The 20,351-nt window shown below is 41.5% G+C and overlaps 1 protein-coding gene across 1 annotated transcript in view; it reads right to left on the bottom strand.

Annotated features, from left to right (window-relative positions):
- COL16A1 (collagen type XVI alpha 1 chain) overlaps positions 1-20,351 on the bottom strand; it is a 280,075-nt gene that overhangs the window by 99,134 nt on the left and 160,590 nt on the right. The window contains exons 23-27 of the mRNA XM_077296052.1: positions 19,818-19,853; positions 15,340-15,375; positions 12,343-12,414; positions 3,017-3,052; positions 2,597-2,632 (exon numbers count right to left, since the gene is read on the bottom strand). Of these exons, the coding sequence (XP_077152167.1) occupies positions 2,597-2,632; positions 3,017-3,052; positions 12,343-12,414; positions 15,340-15,375; positions 19,818-19,853 (216 nt within the window). The remainder of the gene's footprint in view (positions 1-2,596; positions 2,633-3,016; positions 3,053-12,342; positions 12,415-15,339; positions 15,376-19,817; positions 19,854-20,351) is intronic.

The raw sequence follows: 20,351 nt of genomic DNA, 5'->3' as shown, positions 1-20,351 counted from the left end.
CATCTAGATAAGTTCCTTAGGGGGTCTACTTTCCAAAATGGTGTCACTTGTGGGGGGGTTTAATGTTTAGGCACATCAGGGGCTCTCCAAACGCAACATGGCATCCCATCTTAATTCCAGTCAATTTTGCATTGAAAAGTAAAATAGCGCTTCTTCCCTTCTGAGCTCTGCTATGCGCCCAAACAATGGTTTACACCCACATATGGGGTATCGTCGTACTCAGGACAAATTGCACAACAACTTTTGTGGTCTAATTTCTTCTCTTACCCTTGGGGAAATAAAAAAATGGGGGTGAAAAGATCATTTTTGTGAAAAAATATGATTTTTTATTTTTACGGCTCTGCATTATAAACTTCTGTGAAGCACTTGTTGGGTCAAAGTGCTCACCACACATCTAGATAAGTTCCTCAGGGGGTCTACTTTCCAAAATGGTGTCACTTGTTAGGGGTTTCAATGTTTAGGCACATCAAGGGCTCTCTAAATGCAACATGGCGTCCCATCTCAATTCCAGTCAATTTTGCATTGAAAAGTCAAATGGCGCTCCTTCCCTTCCGAGCTCTGCCCTGCGCCCAAACAATGGTTTACACCCACATATGGGGTATCAGCGTACTCAGGACAAATTGCACAACAATATTTGGGGTCCAATTTCTTCTCTCACCCTTGGGAAAATAAAAAATTGGGGGTGAAAAGATCATTTTTGTGAAAAAATATGATTTTTTATTTTTACGGCTCTGCATTATAAACTTCTGTAAAGCACTTGTTGGGTCAAAGTGCTCACCACACATCTAGATAAGTTCCTTAGGGGGTCTACTTTCCAAAATGGTGTCACTTGTTAGGGGTTTCAATGTTTAGGCACATCAGGGGCTCTCCAAATGCAACATGGCGTCCCATCTCAATTCCAGTCAATTTTGCATTGAAAAGTCAAATGGCGCTCCTTTGCTTCCAAGCTCTGCCATGCGCCCAAACTGTGGTTTACCCCCACATATGGGGTATCAGCGTACTCAGGACAAATTGTACAACAACTTTTGGGGTCTATTTTCTCCTGTTACCCTTGGTAAAATAAAACAAATTGGAGCTGAAATAAATTTTGTGTGAAAAAAAGTTAAATGTTCATTTTTATTTAAACATTCCAAAAATTCCTGTGAAACACCTGAAGGGTTAATAAACTTCTTGAAAGTGGTTTTGAGTACCTTGAGGGGTGCAGTTTTTAGAATGGTGTCACACTTGGGTATTTTCTATCATATAGACCCCTCAAAATGACTTCAAATGAGATGTGGTCCCTAAAAAAAAATGGTGTTGTAAAAATGAGAAATTGCTGGTCAACTTTTAACCCTTATAACTCCGTCACAAAAAAAAATTTTGGTTCCAAAATTGTGCTGATGTAAAGTAGACATGTGGGAAATGTTATTTATTAAGTATTTTGTGTGACATATGTCTGTGATTTAAGGGCATAAAAATTCAAAGTTGGAAAATTGCGAAATTTTCAAAATTTTCGCCAAATATTCGTTTTTTTCACAAATAAACGCAAGTTATATCGAAGAAATTTTACCACTAACATGAAGTACAATATGTCACGAGAAAACAATGTCAGAATCGCCAAGATCCGTTGAAGCGTTCCAGAGTTATAACCTCATAAAGGGACAGTGGTCAGAATTGTAAAAATTGGCCCGGTCATTAACGTGCAAACCACCCTCGGGGCTTAAGGGGTTAATGAGGAAAAAATGAACTTTTTTGAATTTACCAAATGGCTGCAATGAAACAGAGAGTGAAAAATTTAAAGGGTTCCGTATACTTTCCGTACCCACTGTATATTAGCAGTAACAGTAAAGTGGAAAGTGTAAATGTGACTCACTCAATCTTGGGATCCTCTGCATAGATTTATTTGCTGGCTTGGGTAAGTACAATGAAAGTTCAACGTTTGAGGAAAAACGTTCTTGCTTTTTTTCAATTTATGACATAAAATCAAATTTGCTGCACACATTAAAGCAATGATGAGCTAAGTCATGATCAATGTTTTAATGTGTGCATTATGTTGGATTTGTGTCATAAATTGTTATAAAGCAAAAAAGTTTTCATCCCCAATGCTTGATGGTCTGTGAAAGCTTTGGACTTTCATATATTAGTGATAAAAAATTATATACAATAATAATATTAATAATAATATTAAGCAGAATTAAATTCACGATTTCTCATGCGGCCCCTTAAGAAAATTAATTGCCCATCCCTATATTAATGCACTAAATAATTGATGACCATCTCCCATGATCCGTTTCTCTTAGACTAAAAAAAGTATCCATTTGGTTGTGAAGTTAACAAAACAAATGCATTTTAGGACATTTCTCCACCTATTCAAATGAATGGATCCTATACTGGATCATTTTATCTCTTTTTGTACATCCCAAAATGGATCCAAAATATAAATAACTACTCAACATGTGAACACAGCCTAAGACAACATAGTTTTAAAAAATAGTGTATTGCTGATTGGTTATTTAGCACATAGAGTAGTCTACCAAAGGAAAACTAAATGTATGGAAGTGCAGTGACCATTTCACGCATGGTAATCAACATTCATGGGTTGCAAGATAGTACTTACTGGTATTCCTGCTGGCCCTTCTTCACCACGATCTCCCTATTTAGAGAATATGAAAACATCACACATTACATATACATTATTACTAGATAAATTATTCCTACATATTGTCATTGTTATACAAGAGATATCTGTAGCATGAATGATTACCTAGACTAGTCATGGTAGGAAATACTATATGTGTGACCTCTGCCAAAGCATGGGGGCTGAGCAAATGACTTACATAGCTCATAGTTATGCATGGGTTTCTGGTTAGCCACATAGAGAGGATGTTCTATGATAAGCTTACATACAATAAACCATGTATTGGCTTTTTCTACCATGCCTTGAGTAATATGTAAATAATCATTAAATGTGACTTTTCCACTTAATACTAAACTTTACAATACTATGTCTAATAATTACTTTCTATATTTGCAGTACCTTTTCTCCTTTGGATCCAGTTGCACCAGGTAATCCCTGTTTCAAAAAATTCTTGAGTTAGTCACGTTCATGGCTAAACTCCTACTGAAAAGAACCATGTTTTTCATTGACAGCTTAGAGTCTATACTACCAATTTAGATTGTGAGCCCCAATGGGGATAATGATGATGATGTATGTGAAACGCTGTGAAATGAATGGTGCTATAATTGAGTAAGATAAATAAAAAGTCATGCAGAAATATATGTGGTAGGGCTGACTTGGTCATGTAACTTATCGGGCAAAGGAGAAAAATTAATTGTCCAATGAAAAACTTTACTTCATTTACAGTATTGTTATAAATGTGTTATTGAAAAATATAATTTTTTTTCTGTTAGACCTTTGCACAAGTAAGTGATCTGAGCTCTAACACCATGAGACTAAATTATTCTAGCATTGAAGTTACTGTAATATTGTGTAAGGAATAGAAATGTCTTAAAGGTATCCTTTTAAGAGATTCATGCTGCTCAAACCATGGGTAGCATGAATTAGAGCCTGGATGCACGATTATAGTCAGGTATATTACTCTTTTAACCCTTTAGTGACCAAGCCAATTTTGACCTTAATGACCAAGCCAATTTTTACAATTCTGACAACTGTCATTTTATGTGGTTATAACTCTGGAATGCTTCAACGGATCCCACTGATCCTGAGACTGATTTTTGTGTCATATTGTGCTTCATGTTAGTGGCAAAAGTTCTTTGATAAGACTTGCTTTTAATTATAAAAAAAAGAAATGTGGCAAAAAATTTGAAAATTTAGAAATTTTCAAACTTTTAAGTTTTGTGCCCTTAAATCAGAGACTCATGTGACACAAAATAGTTAATAAATAACATTTCCCATATGTCTACTTTACATCAGCACAATTTTGGAAACTTTCGTTTTGTTATGAACTTATAATGGTTAAAAGTGGACCAGCAATTTCTCATTTTTCCCAATAATTTACAAAACCATTTTTTTAGGGACTGCATCACATTTGAAGTGATTTTGAGGAGTCAATAGGACAGAAAATACCCAAAAGTGACACCATTCTAAAAAACTGCACCCCTCAAGATACTCCAAACCACATTCAAGAACTTTATTAATCCTTCAAGTGCTTCCCGAAAATGAAAGCAATGTGGAAGGAAAAAATTAACATGTAATTTTTTTTCCCAAAAAATTTACTTTAGCCCCAAACCTTTTTATTTTCACAAGGATATCAGCAGAAAATGGACCATAACATTTGTTGTACAATTTCTACTGAGTGCACCAATACCCTGTATGTGGGGGACATCCACTGTTTTGGCGCATGGCAGGGCTCAGAAGGGAGTGAGCACCATTTGACTTTTTGAGCGCAAACTTGGCTGGAATCGATGGTGGGCATCCTGTCGTGTTTGGAGACCCCCTGTTGTGCCTAAACAATGGGAATCCTCCAATTCTAACTACAACCCTAACAGCCCTAAACCCAACCCTAACCCTAAACACAACACTAACCCTAACCACAACTCCAACACAACCCTAACCCCAACACAACCCTAGCCCAAACCCTAAATTTAACCCCAGCTCTAACTCCAACTTTATCCCCTAACCCCAATCCCAACCTTAACCACAACCCTAACCCAAACCCGACCTAAACCCCGCAACACAGCCCTAACCCTAACACAACCCTAACCCCAACGTTAACACTAACCCTAACTGCAAAGAATGGAAGACATTAAAAAAAAATTTTTAATTATTTTTATGCAACTAAGGGTGTGACAAAGGGGGGTTGATTTACTATCTTTTTTTATTTTGATCACTGTGATTGGGTCTATCACAGTGATCAAAATGAACCAATAGGAAAAATTTCCTATTGTTGCTGTGTACTGGCTGGCAGATCTTGGCAGGGCCAATGCGCATGCGTCCACCATTTTCTTCCAGGAAGATGACACGCAGGGCAGGGGTTCGAAGCAGGAGGATCCAGGGGTGGCGGAGGTACCAGGGAGCTCAGGCGACCCCATTTCTCTCCCCTCTGGTAAGCTAGATCATATCAGAGGAGAGAGAAATGAATGGAAAACTGGACTTTTTTTGTGATCGCCATTATTCAGTGAATAACGGTGATCACGTGACAGAGGACGGTAAAAAAACGACCCCCGGTAGCTGAGAACCCGAAGATTTTACTAACACTGAGGGGAGCTGTACACTTATTTCTCAGTGACGTTAAAAAGCCACGCTGAGGAATAAGGCCCCTTAACTGCTACCGTTAAAAGGCGGCAGTCGTTAAGGGGTTAAACGCTTTGCCATTCAGGCAAATGCAGTTAGAAGATCAGGCTGGAGACCATAGCCAGAGAAAAGACTGGTCTGGCACCACTTCTTGTTAGCTTCTCCCACCAATACTCCAGGTGACAGGTCTCTTACTATGGTAGAGACCTGTCAATCATCTGCAGCAGTGACTTTAAATTAAACCTGTCAGCAGGTTCCCTTTATTAAGTTGCTGAAATGCTGATTAAATCAATACCTTTATTTTAGCAATCCATGTTTCAATTTCCGAGAAATCTCTTGCCCAAATATTATGTTAATGAGCCACAAGTGTTGTGAATTTGCTTTTTGCTCCCTCTAGTGGTTACTAGTTTTTTGACTCTGGTTTTTCTGTCATTCCTTTTATCCGCACCTGGGTCGTTAGTTAGGGGTGTTGCTATATAAGCTCCCTGGACCTTCAGTTCAATGCCTGGCAACGTAGTTATCAGAGCTAGTCTGCTGTGCTCTTGTCTACTGATCCTGGTTCCAGTTATATCAGCTAAGTCTGCCTTTTGCTTTTTGCTATTTGTTTTGGTTTTGTATTTTTGTCCAGCTTGTTCCAAATCTATATCCTGACCTTTGCTGGAAGCTCTAGGGGGGCTGGTGTTCTCCCCCCGGACCGTTAGACGGTTCGGGGGTTCTTGAATTTCCAGTGTGGATTTTGATAGGGTTTTTGTTGACCATATAAGTTACCTTTCTTTATTCTGCTATCAGTAAGCGGGCCTTAGATATATGGTCAACCCAGTTACCACTGCCCTATGAGCTGGATTTTTGTATTCTGCAGACTTCCACGTTCCTCTGAGACCCTCGCCATTGGGGTCATAACAGTTTGCCAGGCCAGTATTAAATGTTTAATGCATTGCAGAAGAGGGATTATAAGAAAGAAGATTCTGAGTTTTTTTTTTTTTTCCTTTTTCCCCTTTACCTCAGAGTGGCTATGCTTGCTGCAGACATGAATGTCCAGACCTTGATTACAAGTGTGGACCAGCTGGCTACTCGTGTGCAGGGCATACAAGACTATGTTATCAGAAATCCTAGGTCAGAACCTAAAATACCGATTCCTGAACTGTTTTCCGGAGACAGGTTTAAGTTTAGGAATTTCGTGAATAATTGTAAATTGTTTTTGTCCCTGAGACCCTGTTCATCTGGAGATTCTGCTCAGCAAGTAAAAATTGTTATTTCGTTCTTACGGGGCGACCCTCAGGATTGGGCTTTTTCGTTGGCGCCAGGAGATCCGGCATTGGCTGATCTTGATGCGTTTTTTCTGGCGCTCGGTTTACTTTATGAGGAACCCAATCTTGAGATTCAGGCAGAAAAGGCCTTGCTGGCTATGTCTCAGGGGCAGGACGAGGCTGAAGTGTATTGCCAAAAATTTCGGAAATGGTCCGTGCTGACACATTGGAACGAGTGTGCACTGGCCGCTAATTTTAGAAATGGCCTTTCTGAAGCCATTAAGAATGTTATGGTGGGTTTTCCCATTCCCACAGGTCTGAATGATACTATGGCACTGGCTATTCAAATTGACCGGCGGTTGCGGGAGCGCAAAACCGCAAATTCCCTCATGGTGTTGTCTGAACAGACACCTAATTCGGTGCAATGTGATAGAAAAACCGCAAATTCCCTCATGGTGTTGTCTGAACAGACACCTGATTTAATGCAATGTGATAGAATCCTGACTAGAAATGAGCGGAAAATTCATAGACGCCGGAATGGCTTGTGCTACTACTGTGGTGATTCTACACATGTTATCTCAGCATGCTCTAAACGTATAGCTAAGGTTGTTAGTCCTGTCACCGTTGGTAATTTGCAACCTAAATTTATTCTGTCTGTAACTTTGATTTGCTCACTGTCATCTTATCCTGTCATGGCGTTTGTAGATTCAGGTGCTGCCCTGAGTCTCATGGATCTCTCATTTGCTAAGCGCTGTGGTTTTACTCTTGAACCATTAGAAAATCCTATTCCTCTTAGGGGTATTGATGCTACACCATTGGCAGCAAATAAACCGCAGTATTGGACACAGGTTACCATGTGCATGAATCCTGAACACCGCGAGGTGATACGTTTCCTGGTTTTACATAAAATGCATGATTTGGTTGTTTTAGGGCTGCCATGGTTACAGACCCATAATCCAGTCCTGGACTGGAAGGCTATGTCAGTCTCTAGTTGGGGCTGTCGTGGTATTCATGGGGATTCCCTGCCTGTGTCTATTGCTTCTTCTACGCCTTCGGAAGTTCCGGAGTATTTGTCTGATTATCAGGATGTCTTCAGTGAGTCTGAGTCCAGTGCACTGCCTCCTCATAGGGACTGTGACTGTGCTATAGATTTGATCCCAGGCAGTAAATTTCCTAAGGGAAGACTGTTTAATCTGTCGGTACCTGAACATACCGCTATGCGTTCATATATCAAGGAGTCTCTGGAGAAAGGACATATTCGTCCGTCTTCTTCCCCTCTTGGTGCGGGATTCTTTTTTGTGGCAAAAAAGGACGGATCTTTGAGACCTTGTATTGATTATCGGCTTTTAAATAAGATCACTGTCAAATTTCAGTATCCTTTACCGCTGTTGTCTGACTTGTTTGCCCGGATTAAGGGTGCCAAGTGGTTCACCAAGATAGACCTTCGTGGTGCGTACAACCTTGTGCGCATTAAGCAAGGTGATGAATGGAAAATCGCATTCAATACGCTCGAAGGTCATTTTGAGTACTTGGTGATGCCTTTTGGGCTCTCCAATGCGCCTTCAGTTTTTCAGTCCTTTATGCATGACATTTTCCGGAAGTATCTGGATAGATTTTTGATTGTTTATCTGGATGATATTTTGGTTTTTTCTGATAATTGGGATTCGCATGTGGAGCAGGTCAGGTTGGTCTTTAAAATTTTGCGTGAAAATTCTTTGTTTGTCAAGGGCTCAAAGTGTCTCTTTGGTGTACAGAAGGTTCCCTTTTTGGGGTTCATTTTTTCCCCTTCTGCTGTGGAGATGGACCCAGTCAAGGTCCGAGCTATTCTTGATTGGACTCAGCCCTCGTCAGTTAAGAGTCTTCAGAAGTTCTTGGGCTTCGCTAACTTCTACCGTCGTTTTATCGCTAATTTTTCTAGCATTGTGAAACCTTTGACGGATATGACCAAGAAGGGCTCCGATGTAGCTAACTGGGCTCCTGCTGCCGTGGAGGCTTTCCAGGAGTTGAAACGCCGGTTTACTTCGGCGCCTGTTTTGTGCCAGCCTGACGTCTCACTTCCCTTTCAGGTTGAGGTGGATGCTTCGGAGATTGGGGCAGGGGCCGTTTTGTCGCAGAGAGGCCCTGGTTGCTCTGTTATGAAACCTTGTGCCTTTTTCTCTAGGAAGTTTTCGCCTGCCGAGCGAAATTATGATGTGGGCAATCGGGAGTTGTTGGCCATGAAATGGGCATTTGAGGAGTGGCGTCATTGGCTCGAGGGTGCTAAGCATCGTGTGGTGGTCTTGACTGATCACAAAAATCTGATGTATCTCGAGTCTGCTAAACGCCTTAATCCGAGACAGGCCCGCTGGTCATTGTTTTTCTCCCGCTTTGATTTTGTTGTCTCGTATTTACCAGGTTCAAAGAATGTGAAGGCCGATGCTCTTTCTAGGAGCTTTGTGCCTGATGCTCCTGGAGTCACGGATCCTGTTGGTATTCTTAAAGACGGAGTTATCTTGTCAGCTATTTCTCCGGATCTGCGACGTGTGTTGCAGAGATTTCAGGCTGATAGGCCTGAGTCTTGTCCACCTGACAGACTGTTTGTCCCGGATAAGTGGACCAGCAGAGTCATTTCCGAGGTTCATTCCTCGGTGTTGGCAGGTCACCCAGGAATTTTTGGCACCAGAGATCTGGTGGCCAGGTCCTTTTGGTGGCCTTCCTTGTCAAGGGATGTGCGGTCATTTGTGCAGTCCTGTGGGACTTGTGCTCGAGCTAAGCCTTGCTGTTCTCGTGCCAGCGGTTTGCTCTTGCCCTTGCCTGTCCCGAAGAGACCTTGGACACATATCTCCATGGATTTCATTTCTGATCTTCCGCTATCTCAGGGCATGTCCGTTATCTGGGTGATATGTGATCGCTTCTCCAAGATGGTCCATTTGGTTCCTTTGCCTAAGCTGCCTTCCTCTTCCGATCTGGTTCCTGTGTTTTTCCAGAACGTGGTTCGTTTGCACGGCATCCCTGAGAATATTGTGTCAGACAGAGGATCCCAGTTCGTTTCCAGGTTCTGGCGATCCTTTTGTAGTAGGATGGGCATTGATTTGTCGTTTTCGTCTGCTTTCCATCCTCAGACTAATGGACAGACGGAGCGAACCAATCAGACTTTGGAGGCTTATTTGAGGTGTTTTGTCTCTGCTGATCAGGACGATTGGGTGACATTCTTGCCGTTGGCTGAGTTTGCCCTTAATAATCGGGCTAGTTCCGCCACCTTGGTTTCGCCTTTTTTCTGCAACTCTGGTTTCCATCCTCGCTTTTCTTCGGGTCATGTGGAGCCTTCTGACTGTCCTGGGGTGGATTCTTTGGTGGATAGGTTGCAGCAGATCTGGAATCATGTGGTGGACAACTTGAAGTTGTCACAGGAGAAGGCTCAGCGCTTTGCCAACCGCCGCCGCGGTGTGGGTCCCCGACTACGCGTTGGGGATTTGGTATGGCTTTCTTCCCGCTTTGTTCCTATGAAGGTCTCCTCTCCCAAATTTAAACCTCGTTTTATTGGGCCTTACAAGATATTGGAAATCCTTAATCCTGTATCTTTTCGTCTGGATCTTCCTGTGTCGTTTGCTATTCACAATGTATTTCATAGGTCCTTGTTGCGGCGGTACATTGTGCCTGTAGTTCCTTCTGCTGAGCCTCCTGCTCCGGTGTTGGTTGAGGGCGAGTTGGAGTACGTGGTGGAGAAGATCTTGGATTCTCGCCTCTCCAGGCGGAGGCTTCAGTACCTGGTCAAGTGGAAGGGCTATGGTCAGGAGGATAATTCCTGGGTGGTCGCCTCTGATGTTCATGCGGCCGATTTAGTTCGTGCCTTTCATGCCGCTCATCCTGATCGCCCTGGTGGTCGTGGTGAGGGTTCGGTGACCCCTCACTAAGGGGGGGGTACTGTTGTGAATTTGCTTTTTGCTCCCTCTAGTGGTTACTAGTTTTTTGACTCTGGTTTTTCTGTCATTCCTTTTATCCGCACCTGGGTCGTTAGTTAGGGGTGTTGCTATATAAGCTCCCTGGACCTTCAGTTCAATGCCTGGCAACGTAGTTATCAGAGCTAGTCTGCTGTGCTCTTGTCTACTGATCCTGGTTCCAGTTATATCAGCTAAGTCTGCCTTTTGCTTTTTGCTATTTGTTTTGGTTTTGTATTTTTGTCCAGCTTGTTCCAAATCTATATCCTGACCTTTGCTGGAAGCTCTAGGGGGGCTGGTGTTCTCCCCCCGGACCGTTAGACGGTTCGGGGGTTCTTGAATTTCCAGTGTGGATTTTGATAGGGTTTTTGTTGACCATATAAGTTACCTTTCTTTATTCTGCTATCAGTAAGCGGGCCTCTCTGTGCTAAACCTGGTTCATTTCTGTGTTTGTCATTTCCTCTTACCTCACCGTCATTATTTGTGGGGGGCTTCTATCCAGCTTTGGGGTCCCCTTCTCTGGAGGCAAGAAAGGTCTTTGTTTTCCTCTACTAGGGGTAGCTAGATTCTCCGGCTGGCGCGTGTCATCTAGAATCAACGTAGGAATGATCCCCGGCTACTTCTAGTGTTGGCGTTAGGAGTAGATATATGGTCAACCCAGTTACCACTGCCCTATGAGCTGGATTTTTGTATTCTGCAGACTTCCACGTTCCTCTGAGACCCTCGCCATTGGGGTCATAACACACAAGTGATGGCCCTGCACACACAGCTCTTTGGCCTGTCTCCATCTTTCCTCACCCACTACCAGCCTCCCATTATTGACTGACAGGTTACTCTTCTCTCAGCCACCTGCTACCATGCCCAAACTTTTATGCAAGCAGCTAAATTCCTAGAGGAGGCGCGTATACAGATCGATCATCAAGAGATGCACCACCACTGGAAAGAGAAGAGGCCACTCTGGCGGGAGAGGAAAGATGTAGAGAAGTGTGACAGCTGCAAGAGCAAGACCAAGCCCCCTGCACTTATTGTTCATTAACCTTAAAATTAGAGTCAGGAATTTATCTTAAATGGAAAAACAAATTGCTAAAACCAATAGAAGAATGTATTCAATATGACAGCAATGTAAACTAGATTATATAGATTTGGGATACAAAATCCTGTTGGCAAGTTATCCTTAAATTTCGATAATCCTGAGGCTTCTACAGTATGAGCTTTGGCACCCATGACTTGCTGGTTCACTAATTGACCGTCCTTGGATTACTTGCATGCTGGGAACACCCCAAAATACAAGGTGTTGTGCAGATGCTCAGACTTAGTTGTGTAGGCATCACAATTTTGTCTTTGTTAAAAATGCAGAACCCTTATGCCTGCCTTATTTTCTTCTGCTTCTTGCACATCAACTTCACCAACTGATTGTTCACTTGCTGCTTAATATATCCTACCCCTGACAGGTGTCATTGTCACAAGATATTCAGCGTTATTTACTTAACGTACTGGTTGATAGTAATAATAGCTAGGTCAGGAATATTGCATTTCTCATAGTTCTAATTCACAACATAAGAACCGCATATTACAGGATTGTTCTCATAATGACTTCTAGAGCACTCCTGCTTGATTGACAGGACCAGCAGAATAGTCACACTACTGTCCCAAACTGTCTCAAGCAGAGGCAGCTGCACCTATGCACTACTGTAGGAGCACAGTGGCACTGGACCTGGCTTTATCTATTGTTCTTCAAATCAATGATTACAAGCTTCACTAGAGTGGTAAACAATAAAATTAAAAATCGGCCTGTTCTTGAGAACAGAGATTTTTAATAAATTCTTTGGAAAATTGCTTGTTTTTAAAAGCACTTCGTAATTGTACCGAATTTAGATGATTAAACAACACCTTAAGTATTTAGTATAATATTAATATTACATATTAAAAGTAAAAAGTTACTAACCATTTGGCCTTTTTCACGAGCCTGTAAACCATGTGGCGTTAAAACATCTTCGCAAGAGGTACATGGCTCCCCCTAAAACAGAAATTCAGAGTGAAAAATTAAGTCTAGTTTTTTACTCTTCCTATTCATTTCAGTGTAAAATTCACTTTATTTTTCATATGGGTTTTGGAGAATCTTTTTTCCCGACGAAGTGTTGAAAAATTATGTGCATGGAAAAAAAGAAATGACGGTAATTCTTTGAAGCAGATTATGCTTAGATTCCACTTCAAAAGGCTGTGAAAAGCTCTGTTGCCACGATTTATCAAGACTGGTGATTTTCTCACCATTTTCTGATGCGTGTAAATGAATCAGGAATGTGTTCCAAGAGGTGCGGGCCTCTGTACACCACGCAAGAGCTCTTACTCCAGTTTCTGCCCCTTCCCATTGGTGTGAAAACTGCAATACTCACAAAAAGTTTGCAACTTTTCAATACAATTTACAACAGAATTTTGGCTCAATTGTTTTGATTAATCTGGTCCTGTTGTAAAAAAAAAAAACCTTCAAAAAGCGTGCCAAAATATCTCCAAAATCGAGATGTGCTTCAGGTGATGCTTCGGTCAAAAAGAGCATCCACAATTTTTAAAAAAAGATTGTTTCATGAAATGGATGCTGTTTGAAAAACTTGACAGTTTTTGGCCTCCAAAAAACTCTGTGAGCCTAGCCTAACACTATAATCTATGAACAAAAAAGTCAATAGAGTCCCTATTGTCCCCTGAAAGGGACTGTCTTTCTAGCAAAAACTCAGTCTTGAACTTCCGGCATGTAAAGTGTGGTCCAACAACCCTCTGTGGCTGCTCTCACAGTGAAAGAGAGAACTCTTGCAAGATCTCGTTGCTAGCTAAGTGCTGCCATGTACTTTACTAAGCTCTTACTGAATATTAACATCATTAGAGTGGGTAACGATCAGTAGTAACACTTTAAAGGGACTCTGTCACCTGAATTTGGCGGGCTATGTAAATGCCCTGTATCCGGTCCGATGGGCGGTGTTTGCTCTTCTTTCATTCACCCCTTCCTTTCCCGCAGTCCGCAATACTTTCTTGAATTTGAGTAGGTTTCCTCCGTAGTTCACGCGTGCGCAAGGCAAGATTGCATTGCGCACGCGTGAACTATGGAGGAAACCTACTCAAATTCAAGAAAATATTGCGGACTGCGGGAAAGGAAGGGGTGAATGAAAGAAGAGGAAACACCACCCATTGGACCGGACACAGGGCATTTACATAGCCCGCCAAATTCAGGTAACAGAGTCCCTTTAATAAAGTATACAGGAGTGCTCGGTTAGTGCAAAGAGCAAGATCTTGCGAGATCTTGCTCTTTCTCTGTGAGAGTGGTACAGGGATATGAGGGATCTCATTCTGCATACTAGGTTCCCACAACACTGAAGTTGGGGCCTGGCTTTTGCTAGATATAGCCCCAGATTGGTAATATGCACTCTTTACATCCTTTCAAATTCTGAGCTTAGCAGTCCAGTGGGTGGTCCTAATCAGTGAATGACAGCCTTCCCCGATACTGTTCATTCAGAGATAGCTGTCAATTAGTTAGTAAGACTGCCCACTGGACTCCAAAATCCTGAATAATCAGAATTTGAAATGAATAGATTACAAAGTTTACTGAATCTCTTATTACAAAATTATATATTAGTCTATTCAGCTTTTTCTGCTCTACATGCTACTTTCAGCTCAGACTGTAATGGCCGCTGTATCCTCTCCTGATCTCACTGCAGAGCTATAACTGACACCTCTGCAGGTTCCTCTCAGTGCTTCTGCTTCCATTTCACAGGAAGAAAGGGTTGCAATATTGTTGCAGTACTTCATAGCTCAGAGAGAAGCGAAAATGTGTGTGCAAGAAGACAAATTTAATTTCTTCTGTTCTGGGTTAGTTACTTGTCTCACACTAGTAGCTCCCCTTTTATTTAAAATAAGCTCTGGAGGTGGAGTTATCTCCCTGACAACATCCTTCCCAGAGCCTGGAAGATGAAATTTACATAAAGTGATAAAAGATGATTTCTCAACAACAAGGCATCTGATATAAAACAGGTAGAATTTTTATTCAGCAGTCTATAACTTGTATGCCAATATTAATAGTTCAGGTCAAATGTGGTGACAGATTCCCTTTAAATACACTTTCAATGGTCATAAAAAATGTCTGCAAAAAGTTAGAGTCATCCTTGCAAAAATCTAGAGGATGGCATTGGATATGAAGAGTCTTAAGTGTGTGTAAAGTATAGGATTGCTCTGCTGATTTATCTAGTTTTTCAGTGGTACAGTAGAGCATATTAATCTTCCTGTCTTCTGCTGCTTCTGTCCCAGTCTACACAGAAAAGCTGTTGATTAAGGTGCAGAAAGTAACTTCATATGTGTAGTTTACTAACTCAGTTGAAGACCAGAAGATTTTACCCTTTTTTTAAGGTTAAAAATATGTTTATAATTAAAAAGAAATGCTTTCAATACAGTGTATAAGTTTGTAGTGCAAAATTTTCAGTTGAAAGGTGTTTTATGTGGACAAACTCACATTAGATTTTTAGCATATCACAATGAGCTAAAGCTGGTGAGCTGTTGCGTACTATGTACAGCTGCCAAACATGAGTATGTACATGTACAGTATTCTGGATTGTACTAATGAATAAATACATAATAAATGAAGCAGGAGCTGAGAATTTAGTAATGCCAGTAATCTCCATTGCATTGCTTGGAACAGTTTACATTTGGCCCATAACCTTGCATACCAACTGTGGTGTTTTCAGCCAGGGCTTAGTAAAACAACCACAAATTTCTAGTCAAAGTGGAAAACATTCAATGCATTTTGACCAGACATATAATTTTGTGTAATGTAACATGCTTTACTGGTTTCTTTATGCTCTCCCCATTCAACAAAAGATTTCATTTAGTTACAGACAGAATCCCGTTTTGTAGCTTGTTTCTTTGTAAGCCAATTGATATTAGATTAGATTTAACATCTTACCTTTTCACCCTTAAATCCATTAATGCCCGGGGTTCCCTGTATTCAAACAAAATAAAAAAGGCTCTCTTTATTATGTTGATTACATTCCTAAACATAGACCCTTTCCTAGAAAATGAAAGAACTTTAAAGCTGCTTTTAGGAGGGGCAATTAGGTTGCATCATAACCTCCAGCCAATCAAAGACAGATGCTAATCTAATTTGTATTTTGGAAATTAGACTTCTTTTCCTAATCAGTGTTTTCTGGCCCTGTAGTTGCTAAAGTTCACACAAAGCATATTACTTGTTGCTTTGAAAGTAGTTGTGGGATTCCTCTAGGTGGGGCAACAGAACGATTCCTGGTACTGCGTCTGTGTCTGATTCTACATAATAGAACACATACAGTACATGATGGTTGCCACCATGGTCCATGGATGAGCCTCAGCAGCAGCCTCTCTCCACGCCTTATCCTTTTATATGATATGTGCATTGTAAAATTAGGTGTCTACTTTTATAGTTCTAGGTTACAGAAGAAAACTGGTCTGAGTAATAAAACTATATCAAATAAACCCCTCTGAACTATTTTCTAAGAAAGGTAAATAAACAATCCCGCCTAGACAATATAAAGATCTTGACATTATAGGTAGTGGAAGTAGCTGAAGGCTATGTGCACATCAATCAAAATCAATAAACTTTGTGCAGGTGGGAATGCTTTTGTATGTTTTATTGATTCCAAGCCAAACGCACATCAGGAATTTAACTGCTGTCTAAACCATTTTTTTTCTAAATTGGGTAGAAAAAAAAATGGCAGGAATTCTTCCGTAATTACATTTTTTATAGGTAACAGCAAAGGGCAATGGTAACTAAGAATTCTTTGACAAATTTTTGTGCTGTTGCTTTGGACTAAAAGAAATAGAATTTCTAGCACACTTTTCTTTCTCATGTAGGTGGGTACAATATACCATTATGCCATATGCACTGTTGGTCATTTCCATTCAGTAGAAAATTTAATGAAGCGATTCATCTAGGCCAGCGATTTTCTCCTACGTCTTTTTGATAGGGTGTGATGGAGTTAAATGCTCCTGATTCTTGAAGAGGTGCATGCCTCTTCATGAATATGGAACATCTGACGAGTGAAGTGCAATTTGGGGGAGCTGGGAAAAACGACTGATGGGAGAACCCGTGGATGTTTGGATTCGGTGGGTTAGGCCGAACATTTTAAAAAGTTTGGTTCGGGTCAGAACACTACCCGAACCCAGAACCCATTCAGATGAATGTGGGGTCTGAACATCCATTGTTTGACATGCTGTTATCTGTGAGACAGCGCAGCAAACACAGACTCTGATCGGCGGTAAGATTGTTACTGCCTCTGTCAGAGTGCTACTACTCTCATCAGTGTATGCCTGCTGTCATGCATAACAGCAAAATCAGGCAAGACTGATGAGTATATACATCAGCTGCCCCTGTGCTATAAATAAATAAAAAAAAAATATGTGGTGTCTCATCTATTTTTGATAACCAGCGCAGGCAAAACCAACAGCTGGGGGCTGTACCCTTAGCTGACAGCTTTATCATGGCTGGTTACCAAGAATAGAGGCATCCAATACTGTTTTTTTAAATTATGTAAATAAATAATTTAAAAAAATGGTGTGGGGTCCCCCGCATTTTGGATAACCAGTCGAGCTAAAGCAGACAGCTAGGTGCTGGTATTCTCAGACTGATAAGGGACCATTAATATTGGGTCCCTTGCCTAAAATAGCAGCCCACAGCCACCCCAGAAAAGGCGCATATAGTAGATGTGCTGTGCTTTGCCCAGCTCTTCGCCCTTGCCTTGTGTGATGGCAAGTGGGGTAATAGTAGGACTCTCTCATCAGCTAATGCCAGTGACTGGCAGTAACCTTTTTACCGCCGATCACAGCTGCTGGCTCACACGTGGAAACCATAGCTCTCTGACCGGTGGTAATGAACTTACCGCCAATCAGAGCCACTAATGTTTCTCTACACAGAAACACAGATGACAGCATCGGAAACAGAAGATTTTCATGGTGTCAAACCTGAACAGTAACATGGACTTCCTGGAGAAGTCTGTGTTCTAGGTGCTGTACATGGACACTAGGTGTTCGGTTCAGACCTTGAACTTTTCAAAGCAATTTACACCAGAATTCTGACGAAGTTGCTTTGATGAATTGGGGTCTTAGAGTCTATTCTCATGATCATCCTAAAATTCTTCAGATTTCCATCATGTGCCTTTTGACATTTGTTTTGAACTGTTTTTATGTTCATATTAAATCCTTAACTCTATTTAAGGTTTCTTTCTTTTATACCTATTACATGTATGTTGCCTATTTTTTATAATCTATTTAATAGATGACAAAATCCAATACAATTTCCATTTTTAAAATCTGATCTGGTAAATGGATTCATTTTTTTTGACTATGCAAACTTCTAATGGAATTTTTCAACCAAAAATTGGCATCTGATTGTGCATGCTGGGATTTTTTAATTGGATTCCAGCTCTGCTTTTGTCTGATTTCTATAAAGTTTACATTTAAAAATTGGTCATATGACTAAGTTCTAAGGGTATGGCTGTTAGGTGAGTTTTACATATCTGTCATTCATTATACAAGTACAGACCACCACGTCTGGGTAGGCCACGGGTCTCGGAACCAAACTCAACAGCCTCCCTTATGCCTATATATATCAGGACTATAAATGTCTGAAGTGCTAAGCCAGGCTTATCAGACTTTTTTTTATACCTTAAATAAAAAATCACTGATACAACTTTTGAAAGAAAATACAGAGTAGCTAAATCTCTTTCATGACTTCTTTTTTTAATTACAGCAAGCTGAGATTTTTAAAGCTATTTTATAGCTTAGAAATCTCCTGAAATTGCTCATTTAGGTTCTGAATGACCTATAGAAAAAAAGGCTTACTATACAAAGCTTAGATGTGACCCTAGCCTAAGGCCGGTTTCACACGTCAGTGGCTCCGGTACGTGAGGTGACAGTTTCCTCACGTACCGGAGACACTGACACACGTAGACCCATAAAAATCAATGCATCTGTTCAGATGTCATTGATTTTTTGCGGACCGTGTCTCCGTGTGCCAAACACGGAGACATGTCAGTGTTCGTGGGAGCGCACGGATTACATGGACCCAATAGAGTCAATGGGTCCGTGTAAAACACGGACCTCACATGGACGTTCTCCGTCTGGGGTCCGTGTGTGTGCAGGAGACAGCGCTACAGTAAGCGCTGTCCCCCCCACATGGTGCTGAAGCCGCGATTCATATGTTCCCTGTAGCAGCGTTTGCTGCAGAGAAAATATGAATAATAGTGTTTAAAATAAAGATCTATGTGTCCAATGCCCCCCCCCCACCCCCTGTGCGCCCCCCCGCTGTCCTGAAAATACTCACCCGCTCCCACGTTGGCTGTCACTCCTTCCTCTCTGCCCCGCGCCTCCTACTGTATGCGGTCACGTGGGGCCGCTCATTTACAATCATGAATAGTCGGCTCCGCCTAAATGATCGGCCCCACGTGACAGCATACACTAGAAGCCGCGGCCAGAGCAGGAAGCAGCAAGGGAGGCGGGTAAGTATTTTCTGAACAGGGGGGGGCGCACAGGGGGTGGGAGGGCGGCGGACACATAGATCTTTATTTTAAACACTATTATTCATATTTTCTCTGCAGCAAACGCTGCTGCAGGGAACATATGAATCGCGGCTTCAGCACGATGCAGGGTACCACACGCGTGGGTACCACACGCTCCGTGTGGTACCCACTCGCCATACGGGCGGCACACGTGTGCCGCACGTATGGCCTACGTGAGTTCCCAGGCACACGGACACGGATAACTCCGGTACCGATTTATTCCGGTACCGGAATTATCTGGACGTGTGGGACAGCCCTAACACTGGTTTCCTTATCGTACACCGTAAAAGAATATAGCATGCAGAAGGGCACAACTGATTCCTGTTTTTATTGAAATCACTGTGGTCAGATGTGTCATCTGTTTCTTTAGGTCTTTTATATAAATTGATGGAGTGACTAATCATCACCACCTCTAATATGCTATATAGCAATTAATGATTATCATCTTATACAGCTCTGTAAGTTTGAGTGCAACAATGTGCAATAGAAATATTTTGGAGCAGTGTAACTCCATTAGGCCACGTTCACACTAGCAGTATTTGATCAGTATTTTAGCTCAGTATTTGTAAGCCAAAAACAGGAGTGGGTGATAAATACAGAAGTGGTGCATGTGTTTCTATTATACTTTTCCTCTATTTGTTCCTCTCCTGGCTTTGGCTTACAAATACTGAGGTAAAATACTGACCAAATACTGAATGTGTGAACTTGGATTTGAAGTGTAATACTAGAACAGTAAGTAAGTTTATGCAACACACAAGGTGCAGGGAAAAATAATTCATGGAGGCCTGCCTGTACAGTGGAGAGTATGCAAGCCTGAATTGATTGTTATTCTTCGAACTCATGCCAGGTATACCTGTTCACCTTTTGGTCCTGATATGCCTGCTGGGCCCTACAGAGAATAAAAGTAAGAGTCAGATGCATGATGTTTTTTTTTAAGTATGAGTCACTGAGAAGTTATTAGAATGAGCTAACTCATGTTAAAGGGAATCTGTTACCAGGTTTTTGCCACCATAATCATGAGCTCTGTATAGCCCTACCCCCATCACTGGCAGCTTTCTACCTATGCGCAGTGTAAGAAAGCTGCCAATCAGAGGTGTGGGAGGTTATTCAGAGCTCAGCATTCAGAGAACTGCTAGATCTGCATCTGGGGTCGTGGCACCATCAGACCAGAGGTAATGTAAACGCTATTACTATGTATATTTGCATTCCCATCATGCCGCACTTGTGATGTATTTGGGGTGGTATACTTTACTATGCCGTTTGGCGAGAGAGACTTTTTGTTATCCCTAATGACAATTGAGTATATGTGGCGGTGGGATTTAATGTTGTGAAAAGCTTACCTCTGGCCTGGGGTGCCTTTATATTGGTACCATTTCCATCATTACTG

This window comes from Ranitomeya variabilis, chromosome 3, assembly GCF_051348905.1.
Source record: "Ranitomeya variabilis isolate aRanVar5 chromosome 3, aRanVar5.hap1, whole genome shotgun sequence".
NCBI lineage: Eukaryota > Metazoa > Chordata > Amphibia > Anura > Dendrobatidae > Ranitomeya > Ranitomeya variabilis.
Note: the sequence above shows the minus strand (reverse complement) of the source record. Positions and strands in the feature narration are given on the sequence as shown.